General features: G+C 38.3%; 1 protein-coding gene across 3 annotated transcripts in view; it reads right to left on the bottom strand.

Moving 5' to 3' along the window:
• Positions 1-13716, bottom strand: part of LOC122651698 (ABC transporter G family member 28-like) — a 97567-nt gene that overhangs the window by 68366 nt on the left and 15485 nt on the right. For 2 of the 3 annotated variants that reach the window (XM_043845194.1, XM_043845195.1), the window contains exons 3-6: positions 6985-7260; positions 4630-4693; positions 3986-4132; positions 3698-3725 (exon numbers count right to left, since the gene is read on the bottom strand). In XM_043845194.1, the coding sequence (XP_043701129.1) occupies positions 3698-3725; positions 3986-4132; positions 4630-4693; positions 6985-7260 (515 nt within the window). Of the gene's footprint in view, positions 1-3690; positions 3726-3985; positions 4133-4629; positions 4694-6984; positions 7261-13716 lie in introns of all 3 variants that reach the window. The other variant, XM_043845192.1, reaches the window with a different exon arrangement.

Raw genomic sequence — 13716 nt, 5'->3', positions numbered from 1 at the left:
AGGTTAGCTCGCGGAAATCTTCTTCAACCCTCACTGAACTTCAAGAACAAATCCCTGCCTAATAGAAGCCATTGATGGAGTCCTCGCTCAGGGCAGCAGCAGAAATCGAGCAAAACGACTCCATGAAAAATTCCAAAAAACAAAAGCATCAGCGACTCCAAGTTTCAAAGCCATTGAGGAAGGGTTTTCGAACCAGCCAAAGACGATGGTTGAAAAACATAGCAGCAAATCAATAAGGCTATTGCAGGTAGCACAGAGCAGCAGTAGCAGTAGATGCAGACCAAGAATGATAGTCTACGGTGTAGAAACAATCAGAAGAAGAAACCATTATGAAACTGAAATGAAACCGAAACTAAACCCTAGTTCTCCTTCTTTTATGAACTAGGGTTTCTCCATAAATTGGAGAACTTTGAAACGACTCTCAAACCGGCAATCTTGGAAAGAATAATCACTGGTTACCTAGCTCTGATACCATGTAGTAAACCTAGGACCTGTAACCAGTAACTTGAGAAAGAAGAAAAGATGAGGAAGAGGAGAGAACTGTAAAACTTATCAGTCTCCCTCATAATGCTTGTATTTATAATCTCAAATTACAATAGAAAGGGGAACTCCTTATCAGATTAGGAATTCCTAATCATGATAGGATTCCAAGTTACAATAGGAAAAGAACTAGAACTAATAACTCAAACTGAAACTAAGACTAACAACTAACAGTAGAATTAGGACTTGACATAATTAGAAACTAGGACTAGGAAAATAGAAGATACACATATCAACCAAATCACTGTTCACGTGAACAGTGTCACATGAACAGTACTTCAACAGAAACATTACATTGGAAGCCACAGAAGGCTATATATTGTTCCACAGCCAACAAAGCACAGTGGCATTATGTGCTATCCGGATACTCAGTAACAGTTATAGCAGGAGATGGCTTAGTCAAAAAATCCATTTTCTGCTTGGCAGTGATACAAAGATACATACACTAACAGCCTGTGCCGAGAGTAAGTAATTCGATGCACCCTTGAGTTTGACAAATGCAACTTGGACGTTGACAGGGTTCATAGGGGGTTTTGACACCCATATTATATGAAAAATATCAGATATACCCACAAACCAGCAGTCAAATATATATCAAAAATCAATCCTGAAGAACAAATACCAGCAGCAGCCAATGATGAGCAGATTCTGATCAGAACTGACAGGTAAAAGAAATATAGACCAACCTCCTCTGATAAGTCTCCAAAGCTGGACAGAGATAGTAAGAGAATGGGGGAGGAAAAGCCCCACGATATTAAATAATTCCAATGAAGATATAGGATTCAGCAATGATATAAGAAGAATCTGGAATTACAAACCCAGAATTTGGGTGATTGCAGAAATCAGAACACTAGGGTGTCAAATTGACACCAAAAACAGATCGAAGGTGCCTTTCAGAAGTGCCAATAATGCCCAAAAATATGAGACAGATCTGATGGATAGATCTGTAATACTGTTAGGATTTATGTTGCCCAAACAATTCAGAAAAACAGAATACCACAGGTCATAGGAGATTTTTAATTCCAGTAAATCAGAAGCTGAAATCAGCCTCAAACTTAGGTCGAAGAACCTATTCAGGGGGGCCTTCAAGACCCTAAGAACTCAAGCAGATCTTGATTAATTAGAGACACCAATTCTGTAAAAAAAAACATGAGTGCCGCATGCTGCTTCTTGAGAGATTTTTTATAGTACCACATCAGAGGCTGGGATCAACCTCAAACTCCAGTCGAAGGGCCCACTCAAGGAAGTCTTCAATGCCTCAAAATCCCAGTCATATCTAAGAGTTAGATCTGGATTTATTGCAACCATGAATTCTCCCCAGAAACTTCAAAAAAAAAGGGGTGCTGCCAGCCTCATATTGATGAATTTAACTCCTGACGATGAATAACTCCATGGAAACCGAGAAGTAGGCAGTATATGCAAGGAGACTCTAGTTTATCTTCATATAACCATTAACTAGAGTCTCATATAGTATGTACAGCAGCATAGGTTACTGCAACCACAAGAAAAGGTCTCTAAGAGACTATTAAACCAGAGATAGAAGAGTAGATACTGATTTAAAATTGCTCGACACCATGTAGCAGCAGAGAAACTTACTACCAGTACCTACCAAGCTTGAGAAGAGAGAGAAGACAATATCGATGGAGAAGAAGAGAATCCCTAGAGCCACGGTAGGATTCAGAATAAATCTTATCATGGCCTAGAACAATTACTTATACTGTTATTAAAATTTAAAACTAGAGTTCAGCTAAGAAACAATTACTTGTGGACCCAAAGACACATAACACTAGACACCTGACACTAATAAGACTGCTAGACCAAACCCAAACATAACTAACAACTATTAGCTAATAAGTCCAAACTGACATAACAAGCACAGAGGGACTCCCCCTCACGATATACATTCAACAAATAGTTAGACTGAAATATAAAATAAGCAATAAAAATATCTCCAAGAATGTGAAATTTCTCATTCTGACTTCTGACTAACATCTTCATGCATCTACCATGAAGAACATTACATCCCATTGCTTCTTACACCTTTCTATAAAGTGTTGAATCCTGACTAACAGGTAATGAAGACAGATTCTGGTCCTGGGTTGTGACTTGTGAGTTTCTCAAACTTCAAGATGATGGAAACCCTTCACTTGAATAAATATTCTCATGCTAGCATTCAGACATCAGAGAACTTCAAAGATGCTCCGGATAGTGTTCTATATCTCCTCATCAAAGGCTTTTGTGATCAAAGTCCATGAAGAGCTCACAAGATTCTCCCAAATGTGGCTACTGGCTAGGAAACAAATTATCAGTTAAGAGCTCTGATTTTGATGCCTTGGACTACATTCTCCTTAACTTTGTTGTTCCCCAAGATGAATTTTCAAGATATGTATTCAGAAGTTTCTTACACTTGGTGTGGTACAGTAACTTATAGATAGCCTTGAGATTGGTTTGATTCTCTTCCCATCCTCCATAGCCAATCCCATCTCCTATAGCAATGGAGTCATGGTTCCCTCAAAAGATTTGATTTAGTTTGGTGCTCCTTTACATAGCTACAGGTGTAAAGACCATCTTTAGTTGTAGAAATTATATCCTTCCAAGAAGAGATTTGGTGGGATCCATCCATTCAGGCACGGTGCATATGTGCATGTTCCGCTAGTAAATTTATCCATCTGAAAGTAGAAAGAATTCACATTGTATCTTTGAGCCCATGACCTCTAAGATATGATATAACAAAACCCCATCATTAATTCAAGCAGCACAAGGGTATCAATTTCATCACAGGCTAGAACAAGAAGCAAGCTCATCCAAGTCTTACGATCTGTTCATAAAACCAGCCCCCGGAATTAAGTCAAACCATAGTCTAAGGTTTTGAACTCCTCCTTTTGACCCCCTTTATCTCGGGATCATGTCTTCCTATTTTCTGAACTTTGCTTTACAGAAATCTTTAATATAATTGAATGGAAATAATAGCAGTCTACACAACAAACTAGATGTAGAAAAATATTTCCTGCACATCACCAGTCACAAAAAAAAAATCTATTGTCATAGCAAATTATCTTCCTTTGTATGGTAGTTCAGATATTAAAAATGCAAGAAAGAAAAGTCATAAGAGAGCTTGTAGTCATCTAACAAATCAAATAAGAAACTTACTTTTTTCAGATGTAGATCCCATTCTGCAGTAGTGTCTGAAATTACAAAAAGAAAAAAAAAATAGTATACAAAGAGGTTGAAGGTTAGAAGTAATAAAAATATGATCACAATCATGCCTTAGGTAAATTAAAGAGAATTTCTAAATTATAAAAGATTGCCAAAGCATGCTGCAACAAGGAAATTAAAGAGAAATTCTAAATTATCAAAGAATGCCAAAGCATGCTGCAACAAGGAAATAAAAGTTTTATTTGCAACTAATAGAAAGGCACTGGAGCGACAGGAAATAAAACAATACCCACTACTGCAAGGAATCTTTTGGGTGGTAGATGGACAGTACGATCCTGCAGAACAGAATACCTCACTACTACTAGAAACATCAGCCCAAGCATCTGCACCACCACAAGTATGATTTGGTTGTCCAGGAGGTAGCTGGTACCGGTATCTGTGAAAATTTCTAGCCATAATAAGAAAGAAAATGATGCATAACCCTCACCCCCTAGAGACATATCAGGAATGTTAAATAAGGCTAATGAATTTGGTCACTTCAATTGCCACTCGGCAAACATTAGTGGGTGCATGTGATAGAGGATCTTCACACCCATCTTAACAGTCAAGCTTCATCACAAACAAGCATGTAACATGGCTCAGTGAAATTATCAAAAAAGTTACAAAAATACCACTTGATTGATATTTTTAAATGCTTGAATGTAAAATTTTTAACCTTGGACCATCTTTTGAGACACACCACAATCTCCTTTCATGCAGCAAGTTATTGGTGAAATGGGTGTGCGGTCCCTTAAAGCCTTACGGCATAGACTCACCCATGTTTGCCACATGATAGGGAGTGAAGGTTACCATATTCACTAGCATCATTAACATTGACAAGTATAGAGAGAGAGAGAGAGATGAAGAAACTTCATGATTAGAATGTCAACTTACGGATCACATATGCCGGTAGTTTTGTTGAGTTTTGCAAGAGGGCAGTACGCACCCAGTGGACAAGCTTCAATAACAGGGAACGAAGGCAATAGACAAGGAAACAATTAGAGGAACATCACATGCCATAGATAAGATTAAGGGTAATTACATTAAGATATTATAACTATCCACTGTATTTATGAGATGAAGGTACAAGTACACAATATTCAAGGATCTGAGTAGTAATGTAGTATAGCATTTGAAATTTCTGCGAGGTTATCAAAAAAGTATGATCCTTCAAGATCAATCATAAGAGTAATAGCAATCTTTAACTATTTTAGTGGGGAAGAAGGGAAAATAATTTTTGAACATACAAAAGAAACATGTACAGCTGTCAACAGTTCTGTAAATACATGTATAAAATTATGTAAATTTCTTGCATGAATGAATATATCAACTCAGTAACTTCCACTGGAACATGTTTTGAGGGCTACCCAAGAGCTCGAAATATGAGAGCTTCATCCCTAAACTAAGCACGGCTCAGTCCAGGTCTCCCTACAAGTTAGCAGTAGCAGAGATGAGGTAGTTAACCTCAGTATCCCAAATACATGACAGATTTTAAAACACCCATCACATCTGCTAAACTTAGGAAAAGCACCCTAGAGGAATGTTTATGGAGTTGGAAGAGTTCAAGGGGGAAACTACTCTTATGAGATAGAAACAAGGATGCCAACCAAATACTCCAGAGTAAATGAGATGAATCACCACTTGCACAGGTGCCTTAGGACATATCACGTTGAATCCCTTTCGTTTGGTTAAGTGTCATAAGTCAGAGATTTACTGTGACAGCTGGAGATTGGAACCCTCAGCATGTGGATTCTTCGTTTGAGGCAAGAGTCTTCCTAAATGTACATGGGACTTTTAGGTCATAACCACTTTCCTTTGGAAACAAGTAGAGTAGGCTTTGGGGAGATGATAGGTCAGTTTTTCTCCCTTTTCCCCCTTTTTATGAGTAATAGGACTGCTTGGTCATGATTTGTGCAATGAGACGTGTTTGGTTGTCTAATCTGCTTAACTTGGTAATTTGATCGCACTGACTCTATCACAAGCATTCTTCAATTTTCTATATTTGGGGCAGGTTGATGCCCCAAGGCCTTGAACTTTTATGTGGACAAATACTTAAATAGTTGTCAAGGCATCGCCTAGGTGTCCAGGCGCTTTGGTCGCCTTGATCGCTTACTTGGTGTCGCCTTATTTTTTACCCTCTCCACTGCCTTGGGTCGCCTAACCGCCGTGACAACTATCACATTGACATTGGATAAGATTTTGACCATGGATCATCTAGGCCACAGATGGTGGTGATTTCCAAATACGTGTGGCCTGTGCAAATCCCCAAAAGGAAGGCGAATCAACTCTGTGCGGGGTAGTGTTGTTAATATATGGCAATTCTTTCATTCACTCTTTAGCATGATGACTTCTTAGGCATCATCGCATTAGGACCCTAAGGAGCTAGGGGGAGAACTCAGTGGTCTATGCTCCTCTATGCCTTATTCTTAGGCAGGAGTTAAATTTGAGGATCGTTGAAGAGAAGCTTCAATGTTTGACACCTATGTTATTGGAATAATATTTTGTCAGGAGATATTTCAACAAAGTATGAAAAGATGAGTCTCTTCCACATGGTTGTTAAGTCTAAATGACCCTTTGTTTGACTCAAGTTGACCAAGCAAGCAAGCTCTTGTAGAGCTCAATAAGAAGCAATCTTTTAATATATAACAGAACTCAAGATAATTTAAACGTGCATCATATGGAATAGAGTACTAGTGGGTCACATATAGAAGCCAAAAAATTGGGACAAAAAAAGGGCAAACACACCATACACAGAGATAGAGAGAGAAGAGAAGAAGCTTCTATTTTCTGTAACGAGTAAATATACTCTATAATTTCTCATGCTTTCAACTCCACAATGGTCAAATATATGGGCCCGTGTCATATTTCAATAGCTGAAATTCTTAACTTAAGCCCAACACAACCAAACAGTGATTATTTTTTTCCCCATTCAAACGTCTGATATGTTCATATAGTTCATACTAAAGCTCTTTGTTGAATGATTGGACATTGACACTCAAGATTAGTCAAGTTTTCCTAGAATGCTCCTTACATCACCCTGTGTATGCCACCCAATGTACTACTCCAATATGGACTTGGCATAAATGGTAAGGGGAAGGTCAAATACACCTGGGAAAAAAAATTCAACAGTAACAGCAGATTATTTTTTCCATTTTTATGTGTGGGTGTCCTTGAGGTAGAGTCTGATTTTTCTACTTTTTTCTGTATAAAGAAAAAACCAAGAAAATGCTTGTAGACTCAAATACTTACGTATCATGCAAGTAATACCATGAGGGCAGAAGAACCCCTCGCAACAAGGCTTACAATTAACAGTCCTACGAGGCATATCCTTTGAATTCTTTAGGTTAACCTTCTGATTAGAGCCAACACTACAAGCCCATCCAGGCTCACATCCAGACGCCCATGAAGTCAAGTTACAGTTCTTGTTAGGTTTCAAGTAATTGGTAGTCTGTGACCCTCTTTCGAAGAAAGTATTGAAGTAAAATTTCATTTCTGCTGCTGTACACAAGCGCCGAGTGAGATCTCCTGTAGATCCAGTTGAATCTATTGTTAGACATGATACAATGGATGGAGCAGGCAAAACAATATACAGGAAAAAACTATGAAATTACACCCAACAGAAAATGCTCCTACTTCTAGGATTGTGTTGGCAATTCCTAACTTGGATACACAGGTCAAAGTCCACATTGGCCAGGTGTCAAATTTCAGCATCATATTCAATCATTTTTACCCTCTTATCTAATGGCAACCCCACCCCATGTATGTCCATGCATCCCCTCATAATACCATACACCCTCTTTAGTAGTCCTAGATTTTTAATGGACTGTTTTATCACCTGGCCAACTCAGATTGGGATGAAACTTGACATGATTGAAGGGGACATTTTGGCACTATTGGAGCTGTCATGTGGCAGATATTTGATTGTTGGGGGGTCACCTAAGTGGTTATCCCATAACCATAGTTTAAAAACTCGTTTTGTTTCAGCCGAAATTTTGAATATTTCGAGTATTTCGATCGAGTTGAAACGAAATGCAACATTGAATTGAAAACATGCAATATTTCGGAAATCTCAGTCGGAAATTGCAGTCATCTCTTTTTGGAAATTTCGGAAATCTTGGTAATTTAGGTCATCTTATATTGGAAATTTCGAAAATCTTGGTCATTTTGGCATTTTACACCCACAAATGGCCAAGCAAAACACAGACAAAATACCAAATTTCGACGAAATTTCGGTATCTCGGAAATTTCGGTCAAACCGAAACACCGAAATGAAACGAGATTTTAAACCTTGCCCATAACAAGATTTTATAATACAATGAATTAATTTAGTGGAAAACCTAAAATCAATGTTTTTTGTTCACTTGATTCATTTAAGAACAATCAAGCCACTTTCTAATGTAGTACTGAATTTGAATGACCTTTTTTGCTAAAGATCAGCAAATGAATTTTATTATATAATGAAATCAAAAGAATGAGAGAATACACCATTGAACCACTAATCCACCTTTGGCATGACCATCAACAAAGAAGTAGCCCAATCAAAAAAACCCAAGTTACGAGAACCTATATTTGGGTCACAGAAGAGCATCTCAGGTAATATCATCAGTTATGAAAGAAGGGGGGTTATCCCAATCTGTAGAAGTCAAAGTAGTCGCTGCATGTTTCGCAAGCCTGTCCGCGACACAGTTAACATCCCAGAAACAGTGAGTAACAAACCAAGAGATGCTATCCAGGTACGATTTATAATGCCACCATTTGTTGATAAATCCACAGGATACGCTGGGTTTTAATGCAAATCACCACTAATTGTGAATTTGAATGATCAAAACAGTAGCCAAACAAGATCTTTTCACACAGAATTAATTCCAGATTTGAGGAGATTATCAATAACACAAAATCATATGGTAGGTTAGGGCTAAATCTGAGGTCGAGTTTACCAAATAGGAGGGGGAATATTTTCTGAAAGTTTCAGCCCAATCGGGTGGTTAGATTAGGAGTCAAGAGTGATTTCTAGTAGCAATAGGATTAAGGGTAAAATAGTAACTTAGCTACTGCAATTAGAGTTCAGAGGTTGAAGATGAAGTGCAGGTTTCAGACATGAACATAACCTATAAATAGTAGCTTAATAGGTTCAGCAAAATATAATTAGATCTGAAAAACAGGGTTTGATAAGGCAAAGGGCAAAATTGAATGAAACTTGAATCGAGTTCTCAACTTAGGGTTTTTGAGATCCGGTTAAAGTTTCAATCAAATCATGTGGCAAAAGAATACTTACTTGTCAATGGATGAAAAAGATGATGGAATAATAAGAACAACAGAAACTAACACCTGGGCTTCACACCGCAAGGCGGTTTGATTGGATCAAACACCAACCTACCTTGAACGCACACAAGGGATTTCTTGATCAAAGACAAGGGATCTTGATCAAATACAAGAGATTTTCAAACATGAAGTGTGAAAACCACAGTAAATTTAAACTTTGGAACTTGTGTGATTGCAGGTTCCAGTTCTGTGTCCATGGTTGCCTCAATGTTGTGGGCTGCATCTGTCGAGGACATAGATCAATCCCTCGACACACCTATGGAGGATTCCAGGGAATCTTCCCAACTTGCTCTTCTGGAGTCAGAGGACCCCGATGGAACCCCGCACCACAGTAAATTTAAACTTTGGAACTTGTGTGATTGCAGGTTCCAGTTCTGTGTCCATGGTTGCCTCAATGTTGTGGGCTGCATCTGTCGAGGACATAGATCAATCCCTTGACACACCTATGGAGGATTCCAGAGAATCTTCCCAACTTGCTCTTCTGGAGTCAGAGGACCCCGATGGAACCCTGCACCGAAGTTATCTGTGTCGGATATCCTGGCTAGACAGCATGCAGAACCTCTCCATCAATTAAACCTATTGTAAGTACGATTTGCTTGTATTTTATAATGTATTGTAGTGACCAATTAGAGTTTATAGGGCAATTTAGTAATTTACCTCTGTGGGACCCACATCCCCAGTGGGGAATCCTATTTCCAGTAGTTACCCGTACTTGGATTACCCCTGATGTCATATGACATCATTTTATAATTAAAAGAACTAATTAAGTACGAAATTCTAATTAGAATCACTTTTAGGAATTAAATTAAAAAATCAGATTTTGCTTACTAAGGCAAACAAGCCTTAGTTAACATCTATATAATTAAAACCCATTCCTACTATTCACTATTCCTAAAACTAAAGGGAGCAAAATCGATCCAGCCTTAGAGAACCTTAGAGAAGCTTAGAGAAGGAAGGAGAAAAGAGAAGAAGAAGAAGGGAGAAGTGAATCTTACACTTGGGCTTTGATTCTCTACTTGAAATTGGAGCTTGGGAGTGCAAATCGGAGACCTGGCAGCATAATTCAAGGCTGCTTTCACACTGTTGCTGCTGCTGTACTCAGGTAAGCAAGGATTCCTGCTGTTCCCATCTCTTTCTTCTCAAATCCTAAGCCCTAACCCCATGGCAGCCATTAAAGCTTAGACAAACAAGCTTTATTAATGAAATTCTGCATATATTAACCTGTTTTGGGTTAATTTGGGTTCAGCTATACCTGAAACCTCATGGTTGTCCCCCTATTGAACCCAATTTCTGGTTCTATTGACCAATTTATAAACCCTAAAACAGTTAATTTGGGATTTAGTGGTTAAATCCCCAAATTTGACTTAACCTTTGAAATTGATTCACTAAATGGACATGACCCATCTTAGAATAGGCTTAGAACACCAAATTGGACCCATGTATGTAAGAATCCAAGGCCTAAAAACAAAACCCCCAAATCTGCCCTTTCAATCGGATTCAGTTGCAGGTTTGCAACCAGTCGACCGATTGGTCTGGCCTCTGAATCCGGTTCAATATTTTTGGACTAAAGTGCCCCTCAATGCTTAGGTTTGACCTTAGCTTACTCTTGACCCTAATATGTGACATTTTGTTCTATTTTAGAACTGTTCTAGCCTGTCTTTGTCTGTTTCTGGCTGGATTATTGGAGTTTTACTGCCCTAGGCTAGTCAAACATATCAGGTAAGGGAATTTGACTTAATTTCTGGTGTGTTTATTGCTTTAATTACTTCTTGTTCAATATGCCATGTCATGCATCATAATTATAACTCAGTTCATGTAGTTTATTAGCTTTATATTCTTTGCACTAGTCTGCATGTGAATTAGGATGCATTAGCATACTGCATTGCATTGATATTTACTTGAAATTGTATGAATGATGATAATGGTGCACTAGTTACATTACAATTGTTCTATAAATACATGTGCCATCATGATAGACTGCATTGGGTTAGGATTTCTCATTACCCAGTACTACGTCCCTTACCAATAGGGGAAGAGATGTTGGATAACCCGTGGTAGGTCCGAAGGGTAAATTCCGGAATGCCATTCATTGTCCCATGTTAGCGTGTGTACTCCACTGTGGGAACAAACAGTAGGGTTAGTCACTGGGGGTCCATTAGCGTCAGATGTATGATGCCTGAGCTGTCGGGTCTCCACCGTAGTAGAATGCTTTCGCTCGGATGACCGACGTCTGGTTATGTGTTTCCGGGACCGAGGCTAGTATTCTATTACAGTAGTACTTATACCTCATGTGACCTAGTATATATGTTAGGAGCATGCTTGTTTAGGACATTCATCATGGATTGTTGTATGTGCTTGCATGCATTTCCTTACTGGGCTCAGTGGAGCTCACCCCTGTGGTATACCCTATTTTTCAAATGATCTTGTTGCTGGTTCTGTGGGAGTTTCTTCTGCTCAGGACACTCCTTCAGCTTATGGAATTGACACTCCTCTTGCAGTGGAGCACGAAGCTTCGTGCTAGTGCGACGACTGCGCATTCTCTTGAGCCGCCTGACTGACAGGCTACTTCCTTCCTTCCTTCCTTTCTTTTTGTGTAACACTTTTGTATAGACTACTACTGTACATAAGTCTTTTTGGGTTTTGGGTTACTGTATCTGAACTACCAATGTAACTCAATTTCACTTAAATATATATATATATACAACTGGTATCACTAGTTCTTCCTTTATTACTGTCTTAATGTCATAGTTAATTGCTTCCGCTGCATTTAAATTCTGTATTTGTAGATACGATTGCGAATAGAGTACAGCACTTGCGATCCTGGTGGGTTGGTTGGAAGTCAGAGACATCCAGTCACACTTGGCCCTCATAAACCGGGCCGGGGTGTGACATGAAGAGGCAAGCAAAAGCTGTAATTTCTTTACTAAATTAGTGTACAATGCTGGCCTCCCTTACAAACTTATATAGAAGACTCAAAATTAGACTCCTACACCAAAAAAGAAAAGCCTAATTCAAACCATAACAAATAAAGTAACCTAAATTAACTAGGAAAGTGAAATAAGAAAGGAAACATACTCAAAATACGGCTGGACTTATAGAATCTTAATCCAGCCTAACTAAGACACTTAATAACAATTAAAATAAAGAAGTAAAGACATTTAACTATCTAATCCCGTATGCCTAGCATATACCCATATTATAGCTCCATTACAAACAAAACCCATGGGATTAAAGGCCCAACACATACACAACCCAACCTAAAGATTTATTTCCACTAAAATAAGTTCATTTAGGTGATCTATCTAAATCACTTTCTCATCACTTTTTTTGGGGGAGGGGGGTTACTGCTCCCAATCTTTTCCTTCTAGCAGGCAGTCCCAGAGAAAGAGCACATACACGGCAATAACAATCAGCTACCAACAGCTGGAAAGACAATCATGGTAGCGGATCGGGCTGTAAATATGCATAAAAGTGTTATTTAATTTATGTTTTTAATTGGATATTCATAGTTAAATTGAATTCACTTGGTTATTTTCTATGATTGCAGGATTCTAATCGGTGAGCTGGAATTTTGAAGATAATTGAATATTATTGTGAGGGCATAAAAGATATTCATTGAACTGTAAGGAAGAAGATTGCTTGAAGGGCAAAAAGGGAATTTCAAGAGGGATTTGAAAATCACATTAGGATTTTTAAGAGGATTAAAAGGGGGGAGCATGTGCTACCCACGATTCTCTCTCTCCCAACTCTTCTCTAACTCCCTCTCTTATCCATGGTACAAAATTTCACGAAATTTCGCCGATATATCGGTAAATTTCGGTAATTTCAAGCCTACCGAGACGAAATGGCATGGCGAAATGAAAAAAGTCCATATTTCGGCAATATTTCGGACCATTTCGGCATATTTAGGCGATATACCAAAATATCGCCAAAATGTTACAATTTCCCCCACGTGACTCATTAAAGGCCCCCTATAAAACCCATATTTCGCTGCTAACGGTCGATATTTCAACCGAGAGCTGGGCAGAGGCTCTATTTGGGTGTTTTTTCTTGTTTTCCACTCTTCCAACTTGGATTCTAAGCATCTTCCACCTTGTTCTTCATCTTTTTCGATGGATCATCTCCGGAAACACGTCAGAAACACCTCCCACCAAAATTGTGAAGGATTTTTTTTCCTTTAAAACTATTTTTTTTTTTAAATACTATGTTAAAAGAGTTCTTGGATTGTGATGATATTTATATATGTTAGACACCGGAGGCCGATCTACAACCTCATGGTGTCGAAATTTTTTTACATATGTATTTTTTATTTTTTATTTTCTGATTTTAAAACCTGATTTTCCTACAACAAAAATAGGAAAAAATTAGGAGTCATATAAATTGGATGGGGATCAATTAAATATATGTTAGACACCAATGGTCGATCTACGGATCAATTAAAAATACGTTAGACACCAATGGCCGATCTACAATCTATATGCAACAATGAGGTGAGTCTTATAATTCATTTGGAATATAATTAGTAAGTAGTAATTAGTTAATGAGTCATTACTAATTTTCCACATGGGTATAGATGAAGATTTTTAGGGATGCATTGGGGAGTTTTGGAACCGATGCTACAGTACAAGGCAGAGCACGCGGTGATGCTGGTACTCAATT

Source organism: Telopea speciosissima, chromosome 2 (assembly GCF_018873765.1).
Source record: "Telopea speciosissima isolate NSW1024214 ecotype Mountain lineage chromosome 2, Tspe_v1, whole genome shotgun sequence".
Lineage (NCBI taxonomy): Eukaryota > Viridiplantae > Streptophyta > Magnoliopsida > Proteales > Proteaceae > Telopea > Telopea speciosissima.
Note: the sequence above shows the minus strand (reverse complement) of the source record. Positions and strands in the feature narration are given on the sequence as shown.